The sequence below is a fragment of the Amblyraja radiata genome, unplaced genomic scaffold (genome assembly GCF_010909765.2).
Source record: "Amblyraja radiata isolate CabotCenter1 unplaced genomic scaffold, sAmbRad1.1.pri scaffold_920_ctg1, whole genome shotgun sequence".
NCBI classification, from domain to species: Eukaryota; Metazoa; Chordata; class Chondrichthyes; order Rajiformes; family Rajidae; genus Amblyraja; species Amblyraja radiata.
This window is the reverse complement of record NW_022630917.1, coordinates 23,983-40,841: the sequence shown is the minus strand read 5'-3', so window position 1 is coordinate 40,841 and position 16,859 is coordinate 23,983. Positions and strand designations below refer to the sequence as shown.

The 16,859-nt window shown below is 46.6% G+C and overlaps 1 protein-coding gene across 1 annotated transcript in view; it reads right to left on the bottom strand.

The window, feature by feature from the left end:
• Positions 1–894: 894 nt before the first annotated feature.
• rtn4ip1 (reticulon 4 interacting protein 1) overlaps positions 895–16,859 on the bottom strand; it is a 36,345-nt gene continuing 20,380 nt past the window's right edge. The window contains exons 7-8 of the mRNA XM_033017118.1: positions 11,451–11,543; positions 895–1,098 (exon numbers count right to left, since the gene is read on the bottom strand). Coding sequence (XP_032873009.1) covers positions 985–1,098; positions 11,451–11,543 — 207 coding nt within the window. The 3' untranslated portion in view covers positions 895–984. The remainder of the gene's footprint in view (positions 1,099–11,450; positions 11,544–16,859) is intronic.

The following is a 16,859-nucleotide window of genomic DNA, read 5'->3' as shown; positions in this document are numbered from 1 at the left end:
AAATCTAGCACAATTTATTATTTGCACTGATCGCCTGTTCTACACTCTGTATGATTGTTTTAGTAATTCATTAATACGCAGACTTTAAGTAAAACTCACACACATCACCTGACAGCTGAGGATGATGATTTCTCATGTTGATCATAAGGAACTGGTATAGAATTAGGCCATTCGGCCCATCAAGTCCACTCTGCCATTCAATCATGGTTGATCCATCTCTCCCTCCTAACCCCATTCTCCTGCCTTCTCTCCATAACCCCTGACTCCCGCACTAATTAAGAATCTATCTCTGCCTTAAAAATATCCATTAACTTGGCCTCCACAGCCTTCCGTGGCATAGAATTCCACCCTCTGACTAAAGAAATTTCTCCTCACCTCCTTCCTAGAGGAATGTCCTTTAATTCTGGTGGCTTTTGCAACACATTGAGACTTCTTACTGGCGGGCCCAGCGATTCTTCTTCATTTACAGAGGCAGTGGTTGTGTAAATGCCAGTATTGTTTGATGAACTGCATCAAGCATTGCCATAAACAGTTTGCAAGGTTTATAAATCTTTTAATCAATCATGCATTGTTTTTGTACCTCTCTTTTTTTAAACTAACGGGGACGGTTTGGGCGTTATATCAATGTAGTCGTGTTATCTTCAGCATTTGCTTTGATATTCTATTTGTGTTATCCTCTGCCTCATTTGTCATGTGAACCTCCTGTAACACCAATGTGACCTAAACTTCGATGAATTCTACTATAAAACATTATTTACAGTTGTTTTGGTACCTGAAAAGTGGACTTGTATTATCTTACGTGGAATCTGGTAACCACCAGCAGCAACGGTACTACTGTATTTACTAATGTTTTGAACTGTTTTATGCAAATTCTCATAAAAATAAAGTTTAAAATTTGAGTTATTGACTAAAGCTTTTTTTTGCTACCATTGAAAATGGGGACGTGTGTCATTATGCTACACGCATATTGGTGGCTGATCTCGATCATTCCCCACTCCTTTCGATGACAGTTTTCCCTCGTGCGTGACCCCTCTCCATTTTCAGGAAGGCCTGGGGTACCTCAGAAAATGGGAAGATCTTTTCAACGACAGGTCGAATCTGAAACCGGAGAGAGAGAGAGAGAGAGAGAGAGAGAGAGTACAAAGGAATTACTTCTGGCAATTATCCACCGCTTTGCCCCCCCTCCCCTCCCTCCCCAACAACATCATTGCACCATCAACAACAGAAGGCAGTAGGTTGCTCTGCCTTTTACCATTGGCTGCGTGCAACACATTCCTGAAACAGTGGCGGTGTTGTGCTGCCGCTGCCTCACAGCACCAGAGACCCAGGTTCAATCCTCGTCTCGGCTGCTGTCCGTGGGCAGAGTTTGCACGTTCTCCTCGTGACCGCGTGGATTTCCTCCAGTTGCCTCCCACATGACGTGCGGGTTCGTAGGTTAACTGGCCTCTGTAAAATTGCCCCTGGCAATTCACAGGGTGGATGAGAAAGTGGGATAACGAAACTAGCATGAAAGGGTAGACAAAAATGCTGGAGAAGCTCAGCGGGTGAGGCAGCGTCTATGGAGCGAAGGAAATAGGCGACGTTTCGGGTCGAGATCCTTCTTCAGTGTGAAAGGGTGATCGATAGGTCACCTATCATCGATTTACGGTGGGGGGAGGGGAAGATTTAATAGGAACCTGAGGGGTAACTTTGTCACAAAGGGTAGTGGGTGCACAGAATGAGCTGCCAGAGGAGGTCATTTAGGCAGGGACTATCGCAATGTTTAAGAAACAGACAGATACATGGGTAGGACAAGTTTAGAGAGATGTAGGCTAAAGCAGGCTGGTGGACTAGTGTAGATGGGACATGTTGGTCGGTGTAGGCAAGTTGGGCCGTGGGGCCTATTTCCACACTGTATCACTCTATGATAGGCAGCGTGGACTCGGTGGGCGAAAGGGCTCATTTCCATGCTGTAACTGAAACTAAAAGAAAGAAAAATGGCAACCAATAAAGAGATTAAAGGGCCTGTCCCACCAGCATGTGATTGCATGCGTCTAGTGCAACCAAACGTGGTCGCTTGAGGTGGGGCCGGTCCCAATTCCAACCGCGGAGGCGTTTGGAGTTGTGCGGGGCTGATCCCGACATCATACTCACAAATCAGCTGGGCAGGAGACTGAATTTGGACGTTGCATGGCGTCGAGCGGTGCAGTCATCACGCAACAGCACGCGCTAGGCGTACGCCGTCAAGACGCTGCGTACGACGTCAAGACGCTGCGTACGGCCTCAATGCGGCTGCGGGCCGACAGGCCGTTGTCGCACGGGATTTTCGGACAGTGCAAGATTTTTGGAGCCCCGCGCGATGTCGGGACCAGCCCCGCACAACTCAATACGCCTCCGCCGATCGAAGTGGGACCGGCCCCGCGAGGCCGTACGCCTCAAGCGACCACGTTTGGTCGCGCTAGACGCATGCTATCGCATGCTGGTGGGACAGGCCCTTAAGAGGGTTGAGGTGAGGGTGTGTTCTGTCAGGGTGTGTTTTTCAGTCCAAAAAGCAGTGTATTTCAGTCCAGTTTCTCATCCTAGTAGGATGGTCATCTCTAACACAGGGTGTTGCCGCATTAATCCAGCTCACACCTGCCTCACTTCATGTTATGAATTTAACTGGCAAACAGCTGCGTACACTCTACCTTGGTTATTAAATACTAAAATATGAATATGAATATTCTGCCTGGCTATATTGTCATGCAGAGCCACCTGGCTGCTAATGCATACTACACACATATTGAAACGTGAAATATTTTTCACTTTGTTTGTTGAACTGGAATTCTAATGCGAGCTGCACAGTGACGCAGCAGTAATATTCTGCTTGGGCAGCTTACACTCCAGCGGTATTGCTAACCATTCCCACACTGACCTTTCTGTCCTGGGCCTCCTCTATTGTCAGAGTGAGGCCCAGCGCAAATTGGAGGAACAGCATCTCATATCTCGCTTGGGCAGCTTACACCCCAGCAGTATGAACATTGACTTCTCTAACTTCAAATATCCTTTGCTCACCCTCTCTCTCCATTCCCCCCCCCCCCCCCCCCCCCCCCCCCCAGTTCTCCCACCAGTCTTGCTGTCTCCGACTACATTTTATCTCGGTTTGCTTTGTTGTTAACTTCTCCCACCTAACAATGATCTGATCTACATTGTCCTTGATCTACATTTCCTTTGTCCTGTTTTCACACCTTACTCTTCCTTATCTATGCACCTCCCTTTCCCCTGACATCAGTCTGAAGAAGGGTCTCGACCCAAAACCTCACCCATTCCTTCACTCCAGAAATGCTGCCTATCCCACTGAGTTACTCCAGCATTTTGTGTCTATAGAAACAGAAAATAGGTGCAGGAGGAGGTCATTCGGCCCTTCGAGTCGGCACCGCCATTCATTGTGATCATGGCTGATCATCCCCAATCAATAACTCGTGCCTGCCTTCTCCCCTTGATTCCACTAGCCCCAAAGCTCTATCTAACTATCTCTTCAATCCATCCAGTGATTTGGCCTCCACTGCCCTCTGTGGGAGGGAATTCCACAAATTCACAACTCTGGGTGAAAAAGTTTTTTCTCACCTCAATCTTAAATGACCTCCCCTTTATTCTAAGTCTGTGACCCCTGGTTCTGGACTCGCCCAACATTGGGAACATTTTTCCTGCATCTAGCTTGTCCAGTCCTTTTATAATTTTATATGTTTCTATAAGATTTCCCCCTCATCCTTCTAAACTCCAGTGAATACAAGCCTAGTCTTTTCAATCTTTCATTTGACAGTCCCGCCATCCCAGGGATCAATCTCGTGAACCTACGCTGCACTGCCTCAATCACAAGGATGTCCTTCCTCAAATTAGGAGACCAAAACTGTACACAACAATCCAGATGTGGTCTCACCAGAGCCCTATACAACTGCAGAAGAACCTCATTACTCCTATACTGAAATCCTCTTGTTATGAAGGCCAACATTCCATTAGCTTTCTTCACTGCCTGCTGTACCTGCACGCCAACTTTCAGTGACTGGTGTACACCCAGGTCTCGCTGCACCTCCCCCTTACCCAACCTAACCTATCTCCTTCAATATAATTTAATAAAGGCGACACAGCTGGTAGAGCCGCTGCTTCACAGCGCCAGACATCGGGTTCAATCCAAAACCCGGGTGCTGTCTGTGTGGAGTTTGTGTGATCACCCTGTGACCGCATGGGTTTCCTCTGGGTGCTCCGGTTTCCTCCCCCCTCCCAAAGATGTACAGGTCCGTAGGTTAATTGGCTTCTATAAATTGCCCCTAATGTGTGGGGAATGGGATAACAAAGAATGAGATATTAGCTCTTAGGGCTAACCGAATCAAGGGATATGGGGAGTAAGCAGGAACGAGATACTGATTTTGGATGATCAGCCGTGATCATATTGAATGGCGGTGCTGGCTCAAAGGGCCGAATGGCCTACTCCTGCACCTATTTTCTATGTTTCAATGTAACTAGTGTGAACAGGTGATCGAGGGCTGGTGAGGACTTGATGGGCCTGTTCCGATGCTGTGTTTTTAAACTTTTTAAAAAACTCTCCCCATCCCTCTTGAAAATGTGGATAGTTACCCTGGTTGACTCTTGTGCCAAATAAAAGGGAAATAAATAACTAGAGGGCATTGGTTTAAGGTGAGAGTTCTACAATATGGAAACAGGCTCTTCATCCCAACTTGCCCACACCGACCAACATGACCACCACTGACCTACACTAGTCCCACCTGCCTGCGTTTGGTCCAGATCCCTCCAAACTTGTCCAATCCATGTAACTGTCTAACTATTTCTTAAACATAGTGCCTCTACTACCTCTTCTGGCAGCTCATTTGATACATCCACAACCTTTTGTGTGAAAAGGTTACGCCTCAGATTCCTATTAAATCTTTTCCCTTCTCCTTAAACCTATGTCCTCTGGTCCTCGATTCCCCTACTCTGGGCAAGAGACTGTATCTACCCGATCTATTCCTTTCATGATTTTACACTCCACTGTAAGATCACCCCTCATCCTCCTGAGCACCAAGGAACAGAGTCCCAACCTACTCAACCTCCCCCTATAGCTCAGACCCTCGAGTCCAGGCAACAATCCTCATACATTTTAATCCTCGTAAATCTTCTCAGCACCCTTTCCAGAGTGGCAAGATTTCATAGCAATCTTTTCACACAAGAGAATGATGGGTGGATAAGGGCCAAATAGAAGTGTACAGAATATACACACAGTATAGAAGTGAGATCGACCGACTGACCAAATGGTGCTAGCACAATAACCTGACCCTCAACACCAGCAAAACCAAGGAACTGATTGTGGACTTTGGAAGGGGTAGGATGGGGACCCACAGTCCCGTTTATATCAACTGGTCGATGGTGGAGAGAGTCAAGAGCTTCAAATTCCTGTCTGCATATGACAATAAACTCTCTTGACTCTTGAAATTAGGGCAGGTGGGACTGTCTTGATGGGGCATGTTGGTCAGCATGGGCAAGTTGGGCCAAGAAGCCTGTTTCCATGCTCTATGAGTCTATGACTTTTATCAAGTCGCCCCTTCACCTCTGGCATTCCAGAGAAAACAAGCCAAGTTTGTCCAACCTATCCTTATTGTTAATACCCTTTAATCCAGGCATAGTCTATGATTCCCTTCTTGTTCCATATACCCACCAACCTTTGTAGTTCAATAACACAGTTGGTATTTTTTCCCACACTGGGAACAGCGCATTGCTTCTTACGATAATTACAGGTTAGTTACAGGGGATTATACAACCAAGTATAAATCTTGATACAATGCACGATCCAAGAATCTGCATGTTAACTGAACAAATAGGTAGCTTAGAATAGGTGCATTATGAAGTGGCAAAGATCTGTAGAACTAACACGTGCCCTGCCTATTTATAGAAGTTACCTTTCAAATATATGAACAAATATTTTGTGGATTCCATGTAAAAGCATCCAGAGGCAGAAGAAAGGTGTCATAGAGTCTCACAGCTTGGAAACAGGCCCTTCGACCCAACTTGTCCGCACCGGCCGACATCTACACTAGTCCCACCTGCCCACATTTGGCCCATATTCCTCTCAACCTGTCCTATCTAAGTACTTGTCTATAGACATAAAAAGCTGGAGAAACTCAGCGGGTCAGGCAGCATCTCTGGAGAAAAGGACTAGGTGACGTTTCAGGTCAGTCTGCAGAAGGATCTCGACCCATAACATCACCTTGTAGCGGCACCAAACGTGGTGAATAAGCAGTTGCTTTATTCAATCAGATAATAGGTTTGAAATATAGTTTGGTCCACTAACATAATTGTCATTGTTGCTGCAGCTGAGCGAAGGTGTTGTCTCGAGCTCAGCCACCTGTTGACTGGGGTGATCTCAAGGTGAGATCTGCTTATGTAGCAGGACACTCCCCTTAACCCATGACGTCACGTGACAGCCCTCGTTACTCCAGCTTTTTATGTCTATCTTCGGTTTAAACCAGCATCTGCAGTTCCTTCCTACACGTACCTGTCTAAATGTTTCTTAAGCGTCGTGATAGTCCCTGCCTCAACTACCTCCTCCGGCAGCCCGTTCCATACACCCACCACCCTTTGCGTGAAAAAGGTATCCCTCAGATTTCTGTTAAATCTTCCCACTCTCACCTTAAACCTACGTCCTCTGGCGCTTAATTCCCTTACTCTGGGCAAGGGACTCTGTGCGTTTACCAAATCTATTAAATCTTCCCCCCGTCACCTTAAACCCATGTCCTCTGGCTCTCAATTCCCTTACTCTGGGCAAGGGACTCTGTGCGTTTACCCAATCTATTCCTCTCATGATTTTGTACACCTTGTGTCTTTTATAGACATTTATCTTTTATAGAGAAGGTCTGACATCACACAAAAAGCTGAAAAGATGGCAGAGAAGAGTTACGAGGATAGACACAAAACGCTGGGGTAACTCAGCGCGTCAGGCAGCATCCATGGAGAAAAGTTACGAGAAAAGTCTTCAGTTACGAGGATGTTTCCATGCCTCGAGGGCTGAGCAATGGAGAAAGGTTGGGCAGAGATAGACACAACGTGCTGGAATAACTCAGCATCTCTAGAGAAAAGGATGGGTGATGTTTCAGGTCGGGACCCTTGGCTGGGCAGATTGGCACATTGAGTTGAGTTGAGTTTAGTTTATTGTCACGTTTACCTAGATGCAGTGAAAAGCTTTTGTCGCGTGCCAACCAGTCAGCGGAAAGACTATACATGATTACAATCGAGGCATCAAAAATGTACAGAGACATGATAAAGGGAATAACGTGAATAACGTTCAGTGCAAGATAAAGCCAGTAGTCCGAGGGACATCAGAAGGGTTGGTGGTGCGAGAGTGGGAGGGAACTGAGAGGGGAGGGAGGAACACGAGAGAGAGCGGGTGCGAGCTGGGGGGTGAGTGAGAAGTGGGGGGGGGGCGCGAGAAAGGGCGTGAGAGGAGGATGCGAGGGGGAGGAGTAAGACGCGAAAGGGGTGTTAACTGAGGGGGGGGCGAGGGGGGAACACAAGACAGTGCAACACGAGAAGGTGCATTTGTTCAGCATGTCCCATGCAGTTATTAGATGCTGTTCAACAGGGATAATATCGCCACCTAGTGGCACAAGCAGTGTTGGATGGTTGCAGTGAATGAGCAACACACTGCAATGAGATCACCGGGTCCATGCGGGAGTTCCCCCTCCAAATCACTTCATTTGACAACCCATCTAATAAGACTTCAACATATAAACCAGGCCGACACTCCAAATCAGTTTTGATGAAAAATCGTAGTTTAGTTTAGTTCAGATCCAGAAGTTGTCCCGAGTGTGTAGGATTGGATTAGTGTATGGGGTGATCATTGGTCGACGTGGACTTGGTGGGCCGAAGGGCCTGTTTCATGTTTCTAAGCACGGAAACTGGCCCTTAGGTCCACGCCGCCAAACAATACACCAGTCCAATCCTACACGCTAGGGACAATTTACAGAAGCCAATGAACCTACAAACCTCCACGTATGGTTATATGGTTATATGGTCTTTGGAGTGTGGAAGGAAATCAGAGCACCCGGAGTAAACCCACGCGGTCACATGGTGAACGTACAAACTCTGTACAGACAGCACCCGTACCCAGGTCTCAGGCACTGCAAGGCAGCAACTATACCGCTGCACCTCCATGCCGCCCCTAAAGGGCACAAGGTCTTGTGTTCTTAAATATTTAAAACTATTGGGAATTATTTAAAATATAACCCTCCCTCACCTGTATCCACCTATCACTCGCCAGGCTTTGTCCAACCCCTCCTCTCTCTCAACTTTCTCTCCACCACCCCCACACCATAATAAGGTTGAAGAATAATCGCAATTCAAATCGCCAGCTATTCCTATTCTCCAGAGAGATTGCCTGACCTGCTGAGTTACTCCACCACCCCGTGTCTAGATTTGTTTTAATTTTGGTTTTATTTTAAATCTTTCAAAGTGTTGGGGAAGTTCAGTTATTTGAAAGACTTTGCATGTTTGAAAGGGGGCAAAGCTGGGGCAGGAACACCAGGGAAGGAGTCTCCCAGCTTGGTTTTGGAACAGCTCCATCCAAGACCGCAAGAAATAGCAGAAAATTGTGGACGCAGCCCAGACCATCACACCGACCAACCTCTCTTCCATTGACTCAATTTATACCGCACGCTGCCTCGACAAGGCCAGCAGCATAATCAAGGATGAGTCGCACCCTGGCCACTCCCTCTTCTCCCCTCTCCCATCAGGCAAAAGGTACAGAAGTATGAAAACTCAAACCTCCAGATTCAGGGACAGTTTCTTCCTAGCTGTTATCAGGCAACTGAATCATCCTACCACAACCAGAGAGCAGTGCAGAACTATTATCTACCTCATCGGGGATGCACAGACTATCTTTAGTTTGTTCTTCTGTACAGCACTTTGGTCAACATTGGTTGTCTTAAAGTGCTTAACAAATAAAGTTGGATTGGATTGGATTGGATAGTGGACTTTATCTTGCACCAAACATTATTCACGTTATTTCCTTTATCATGTATCTGTACACTGTGAATGGCTCAATTGTAATCATGTATTGTCTTTCCGCTGACTGGCTAACACGCAACAAAAGCTTTTCACTGTACCTCGGTACATGCGACAATAAACTTCACTCAAACTGTCCAGCTCCATCAAGCGTCCCTTCCCATCCAACATGATCATGGCTGGTCGACACAGGTCTTAACTCCTCTCCTGTGCTAGTTCCACAGAACCCTCAACTTATCGGCCGCTCAAATAATCAATCTCCACCTTAACGATCTGACCTCCACTACCCTCTGTGTGGCAAATTTCAGACATTCACAAACTGCAGAGAGAAGAACTTTCGATGAACCACAGGTTTAAATGACCGCCTCCTTATTTTGCAACCAGGTCCCCTCGTTGGTGACTCTCCCACGTAAAAAACATCTCAATATCCCTGACACAACCCCTTAGAATCTTATAAGAATCTTCAAATAAGGTTACTCTTCATTTTCCTAAACGACAGTAAATTCAGACCCAAACTGGATTAAAAGATGATTCAGACAGCTACATGGATAGGAAAGGTTTAGAGGGATATGGGCCAAATAGGCATGTGGGACTAGTGTAGATGTGACATCCTGGTCGGCATTGGGAAGCTGGGCCAAAGGGTTGTCTGAAGAAGGGTTTTGACCCGAAACGCCACCTATTCCTTTTACTCCAGAGATGTTGCCTGACCCGCTTACTCCAGGGTTTAAAGGATTGTGAGGGGAAGGTTTTTTTACACAGAGGGTGGTGTTTTGCTGAGGCGTTGGAGGGCAGGTACGATAGCGGTCTTTTAAGAGACTTTTGAATCGGCACTTGGATTTGCAGGGAATAGAGGGATATGGATATTTTAAAATAAAATTGATATTTTTAAGGTGGCGATTGACAGATTATTGATAGCCAGGGGTTACGGGGAGAAGGCAGGAGAATGGGGTTAGGAGGGAGAGATAGATCAGCAATGAATGAATGAATGGCGGAGTAGACTTCATGGGTCGTATGGCCTAATTCTGCTCCTATCACTTATGAACTTATGATCACCCGTTCACACAATTTATCCTATTACACAAGTATTATCCCATTTTCTCATCCACTCCCTACACTCGATATAGACTTGAGGGGCCAAATGGCCTAATTGTGCTCCTATAACCTATGAACTTATGAATCATTATACTGACTCATAGAATACTGTACAGGCCGAGTAAACATGCAGAGCCCGGGAGCGGGCATTTATATCCACAACGGAAATGCACTCAGAGACAAAGAGAGATGACACACGGCTGAAATACTGGCTCAAGTCAGTTATGCAATTATTCAACAAATTTTCCCCTTCACTGATGGATTTTAATGCAATTATGCAATGCGGAGGGTTTTGAAACTGCTGAATGGAATAGTCGCTGCATTTGTGTCTCATGCAGCTAGTTTCTCTTGGCACTGAACATTCAGTGCCATCATCTTCCATTGTCCTGGTCTTACGAGGATTTATCCAAACTGAAAACTCTCCAGTCAATTGACGGAAGGTGGGAGGACGGCAGTGAGTGGGTCTGGGCTCAGAGCCGTTTGGGTCATAGAAAAGTACAGAAGATAGACACAAAGTGCTGGAGTAACTCAGCGGGTCAGGCTGCGTCTCTGGAGAGAAGGAGCAGGTGACGTTTCGGCTCAAGATCTTTCTTCAGACTGAATCAGAGTGAATTCAGTGAGTCTGAAGAAGGGTCTCGACCCGAAATGTCACCAAATGTTTATTCTCTCCAGAGATGCTGCCTGTCCGGCTGAGCTACGCCAACATTTTGTGCCTATCTTCGGTTTAAACCGGCATCTGCAGTTCCTTCATACACATAGAATAGTACAGCGCAGGAACAGTCAATAATGTCTGCGTTGATCATAACACCAAGCCAAACTATACTAATAAGAGTCATAGAGTCACACAGCAGGGGAAAACTGGCCCTTAGGCCCAACTTGCCCACAACAACCAACATGCCCCATCTAAGCTAGTCCCACTTGCCTGCGTTTGGCCCATATCCTATAAACCTGCCCTATCCATGTACCTGTCTAACTGTTTCTTAAATGTTGTATAGTCCCTGCCTCAACTACCTCCTCTGGCAGCTTGTTGCATACACCCACCACCCTTTGCATGAAAAGGTTACCCCTCAGGTTCCTATTAAATGTTTCCCCCCTCAACTTAAACCTATGTCCTCTGGTCCTCGGAGCACCCGGAGGAAACCCACGCACGTCACGGGGAGAACGTACAAACTCCGTACGGACAGCACCCATAGTCAAGATCGAATCCGGGTCTCGGGCGCTGTGAGGCAGCAACTCTACCGCTGAGCCACCGTGTCACCAACGGTGATCTGTTGGACAATGGATTTTCCAATGGAAAAGTGCATCTGATTTTGTATAACGGGGTATTGATTCCCTTCATGCAATCTCACCTTCCTTGCATCCACAAGTTCCGTTATTTCATCCAAAGACGGTCCACTCGGTGCAAACAAGGCCCAGCGATAGTGAACGCCTTTGCACAGATGCTGCAATGATGATCAACAGAAAAAAACGTATTATAACGACACAGTCCCACAAATTATCTACAGGAACAATACTTCAAATACCTGTCAGGACATTTTTGCACATTGGCCTTCATCAATCAGACTATTGAGTATAGTGGTTGGGAGGTCATGTCGCAGTCATATAAGACGTTGGTGAGGCCACATTTAGAGTATTGTCTTCAGTTCTGGGCACCATGTTATAGGAAAGATGTTGCCAGGACTAGAGGGTCTGAGCATAAAGGGAGGGGTTGAGTAGGCTGGGTCTCTACTCCATGGAGCACAGGAGGATGAGGGGTGATCTTGTAGAGGTGTATAAAATCACGAGAGGCATAGCTCAAGTAGATGCACAGAGTCTCTTGCTCAGAGTGGAGGAATCTAGGACCAGAGGACATAGATTTAAGGTGAAGGGGAAAAGATTTAATAGGAACCTGAGGCATAACATTTTCACACAAAGAATGGTGGGTGTACGGAACAAGCTGCCGCAGGAGGTGGTTGAGGAAGGGACTATCCCAATGGTTATGAAACAGTTAGACAGGTACATGGATAGGACAGGTTTAGAGAGATGTGGGCCAAACGCAGGCAGGTGGGACTAGTGTTGGTGGGACATGTTGGTCAGTGTGGGCAAATTTAGCTTTTTATTTTAGAGATACAGTGCAGTAACAGGCCCACCGAGTCCCATAGCCAGGATCAAACCTGGGTCTCCGGCGCTGTGAGGCAGAGGCTCTCCCAGCTGCGCCACCGTGCTGTCCTTGTCGGTAACATATGACAATTAAACACTCTTCACCCTCGACTCATCCAAGTCTTAGTTTAGTTTAGAGATACAGTGGGGAAACAGGCCCTTCAGCACACTTACAGACGCTAATTAACCTGTAAAAACGCACTACTTTGGAATATGGGAGGAAACCAGAGCGCACAGGGAAAACCCACGCAAGTCACAGGGAGAAGTACAAACTCTGCACAACCCGTAGTCAGGATCAATCCCGGATCTCTGCCGCTGTAAGGCAGCAACTATACCGCTGGGCCACCATGCCACCCCAAATCAGTGAAATATTCAGAAACACATCACCACACAAACACTCCCCCACGACATCCCACTGCTTAACAAGCTCATCCCACCTGGGACATTTCCAACTTACCATCCCTACCTTCCCAATTGACTCAGCTGACTAATAGGACCAGTTGCATCTTAAGAGATAGACCTCGCAAACATTGTAGAAACTTAAGCTCCACCAATTAGTTTCTTTATCATTACCTTCTTTTTCAGCAGTCCCTCAGGATTGAGGACGACTGTTTTCTGAGCTGGCGTGTGGGTTTGTATGTTAATTGGCCTCTGTAAATTGCCCCGAGTGTATAGGGAGTGGATGAGAAAGTGGGATAACATAGATCTAGTGTTCACCTATCATAGAGTCACAGAGGGTGGAACCAGGCCCTTCGGCCCAACTTGCCCGCACTGACCAACACGTCCCATCTACGCTAGTCCCACCTGCCTGGATTTGGCCCATATCCCTCCAAATCTATCCTATCCATAATATCTAAATATTTCTTAAACGTTATGATAGAACCTGCCTCAACTACCTCCTCCGACAGCTCATTCCATACACCGACCATCCTTTGTATAAAAAAGTTTCCTATTACATCTTTCCACCTTGACCTTTAACATTTGTCCTCTGCTTCTCAATTCCCCAACTCTGCGCAAGAGACTGCCTCTACCCGATCTATTCCTCTCACGATTTTATACACCTCTATAAAATCACCCCTCATCCTCCTGCGCTCCAAGGAATAGAGACCCAGCCTGCTCAACCTCTCCCTTATGCACAGGGCCTGGAGTCCTGGCAACATCCTCGTATATCTTTTCAGCACCCTTTCCAGCTTGACAACATCTTTCCCATAACACGGTGCCCAGAACTGGACACAATACTCCAAATGCGGCCTCACCAACATCTTATACAACTGCAACATGACCTCCCAATTTCTATACTCAATACTCAACATCACTTGTAGAATCAAGAAACTGCAGTTGCTGGTTCACACAAAAGAACATAAAGTGCTGGAGTAACTCAGCATCAATCAGCATCTCTGAAGAACCTGGATAGGTGACGTTTTGAATCGGGATCTTTCTTCAGACCTGAAGGGGAGAACAAATTGAGAGCAAAGTGACTCCAGTACTTCATCACCTTTCACTTGCCAGGTTTTGTTACACCCCCACGTCTTTTCCGACTTTCTTCCTACTACGATTGGATGTTTGACATAGACTCAGTGGGCCAAAGGGCCTGTTTCCATGATGCCTCAATCAATTAAGCCTTATTGCAGCGTTTGCATCATTTGCCGGAGTGGAAGCACAGCCACCAGATGGCGCTGCTGGTAGAGCTGCTGCCTCACATCGCCAGTGGCCCAGGTTGGATCCTGACCTGGGGTGCTGTCTGTACGGAGTTTGCACGTTCGCCCTGTGACAGCAAAGGCTATTCCGTTTCCTCCGATTTCCTCCCATGTCCCAAAGATATTTGGATTGGGAGGCGAACTGGCTGTGAAAATTTACACCTAGTATGCGGGTGAATGGAAGAATCTGGGGAGGCTAGTTGATGGAAAATGTGGGCGAGGGAATGACATTAGTGTGGGATTAGTGCAAATGGAGTGTGATGGTCGGTGTGGACTTGGTGGGCCAAAAGGCCCGTTTCCATGCTGTACAACTCCATGACATCTTTGTAAGCTACTATTTATCAAATAGATTGGAGAAGACTTGATGGGCCGAATTACCTAATTCTGCTTCCTATATCGTGAAATACTCAAATAATCAAATTGGGCGACATGATGCAGCGGTAGAGTTGTTGCCTTAAAGACCCGAGTTCGATCTTGATATACGGATGCTGTCTGTACGGAGTTTGTATGTTCTCCCCGTGACCGGGTAGGTTTTCTCCGGGTGCTCCAGTTTCCCACCACACGTCAAAGACGTGCAGGTTTGTAGATTAATTTGGCTTCAGTAAAAACTGTAAATTCTCTGTGGGATAGCATCAGTGTGCGGAGATCGCTGGTTGGCACGGACACGGTGGGCCGAAGGGCCTGTTTCCACACTGTATCTCTAAACTACCGGATCAAGATCTGTTACAGGAAGAACATCCAAAATCGAACCCGGGTCTATGGGGCTGTGAATCAGCTATTCTATCAGTGGCAGTACTGTTTTGCCCAGTACTTAGATTCCTAACTACATCTGCTCCGTACCTCTCACAGCATCTCACAGGCAATTAAATGCTGTTGAAGTGTGGTCACAGTGCCACGCCTCAGAATATAAACATAGAAAATAGGTGCAGGAGGAGGCCATTCGGCCCTTCGAGCCAGCACCGCCATTCATTGTGATCATGGCTGATCGTCCCCAATCAATAACCCGTGCCTGCCTTCTCCCCATATCCCTTGATTCCACTAGCCCCTAGAGCTCTATCTAACTCTCTCTTAAATCCATCCAGTGATTTGGCCTTCACTGCCCTCTGTGGCAGGGAATTCCACAAATTCACAACTCTCTGGGTGAAAACGTTTTTTCTCACCTCAGTCTTAAATGGCCTCCCTTTTATTCTAAGACTGTGGCCCCTGGTTCTGGACTCGCCCAACATTGGGAACATTTTCCTGCATCTAGCTTGTCCAGTCCTTTTATAATTTTATATGTTTCTATAAGATATCCCCTCATCCTTCTAAACTCCAGTGAATATAAGCCTAGTCTTTTCAATCTTTCCTCATATGACAGTCCCGCCATCCCAGGGATCAATCTTGTGAATTTACGCTGCACTGCCTCAATCACAAGGATGTCCTTCCTCAAATTAAGAGACTAAAACTGTACACAATACTCCAGATGTGGTCTCACCAGAGCTCTATACAACTGCAGAAGAACCTCTCTACTCTTATACTGAAATCCTCTTGTTACGAAGGCCAATATTTCATCAGCTTTCTTCATTGCCTGCTGTACCTGCACGCCAACGTTCAGTGACCGGTGCACTGAAATAAAAGGACGTAGCTTTAGAAATGAGATGAGGAGGAATTTCTGTAGTCAGATGGTGGTGAATCTGTAGAATTCATTGTCACAGACTGCTGTGGAGGCCAAGTCATTGGATATTTTTAAGGCAGAGATAGATAAGATTTTTGATTAGTACGGGTGTCAGGGGCTATGGGGAGAAGGCAGGAAAATGGGATTAGGAGTGATAGATCAGCTATGAATGTATGGCGGAGTAAACTTGATGAGCCGAATAGCCTAATTCTGCTCCTATGACATGAATTTAACCTATTTGTAACCTGATTTCCCTCATGTTAAACAGGCCCTGGGGAGAGGGTAGAAGGGTGTCAGGGATCTCCTTCAATATTATTTAATAAAGGTGGCACAGTGGAGCAGCTGGTAGTGCTGTTGCCTCACAGCGCCTGATATCCGGTTCGATCCCTACCTCGGCTGCTGTCTTTCAGGGTGGTGACATCTCTGGAGGCCAAGGCATTGGTTTTCTTTTAAAGCGGAGATTCATAGATTCTTGATTAGTAACTGTGTCAAAGGTTATGGGGAGAAGGCAGGAGAATGGGGTTGAAAGGGAAAGATAGATCAGCCATGATTGAATGGCGGAGTTGGACTTGATGGGCCGAACTGCATGACATAGAAACATAGAAACATAGAAATTAGGTGCAGGAGTAGGCCATTCGGCCCTTCGAGCCTGCACCGCCATTCAATATGATCATGGCTGATCATCCAACTCAGTATCCCGTACCTGCCTTCTCTCCATACCCTCTGATCCCCTTAGCCACAAGGGCCACATCTAACTCCCTCTTAAAAATAGCCAATGAACTGGCCTCGACTACCCTCTGTGGCAGGGAGTTCCAGAGATTCACCACTCTCTGTGTGAAAAAAGTTCTTCTCGTCTCGGTTTTAAAGGATTTCCCCCTTATCCTTATAAGGGGGAACATGAATGACATATAAGATAACATAACATATCAGATAACATATAAGGGTTAGGACACGCTGGAGGCAGGAAACATGTTCCCGATGTTGGGGGAGTCCAGAACCAGGGGCCACAGTTTAAGAATAAGGTGCAAGCCATTCAGAACGGAGACGAGGAAACACTTTTTCTCACAGTTGTGAGTGTGTGGATTTCTCTGCCTCAGAGGGCGGTGGAGGCAGGTTCTCTGGATGCTTTCAAGAGAGAGCTGGATGGGGCTCTTAAAGATAGCGGAGTCAGGGGATATGGAGAAAAGGCAGGAACGGGGTACTGATTGGGGATGATCAGCCATGATCACATTGAATGGCTCGAAGGGCCGAATGGCCTACTCCTGCAC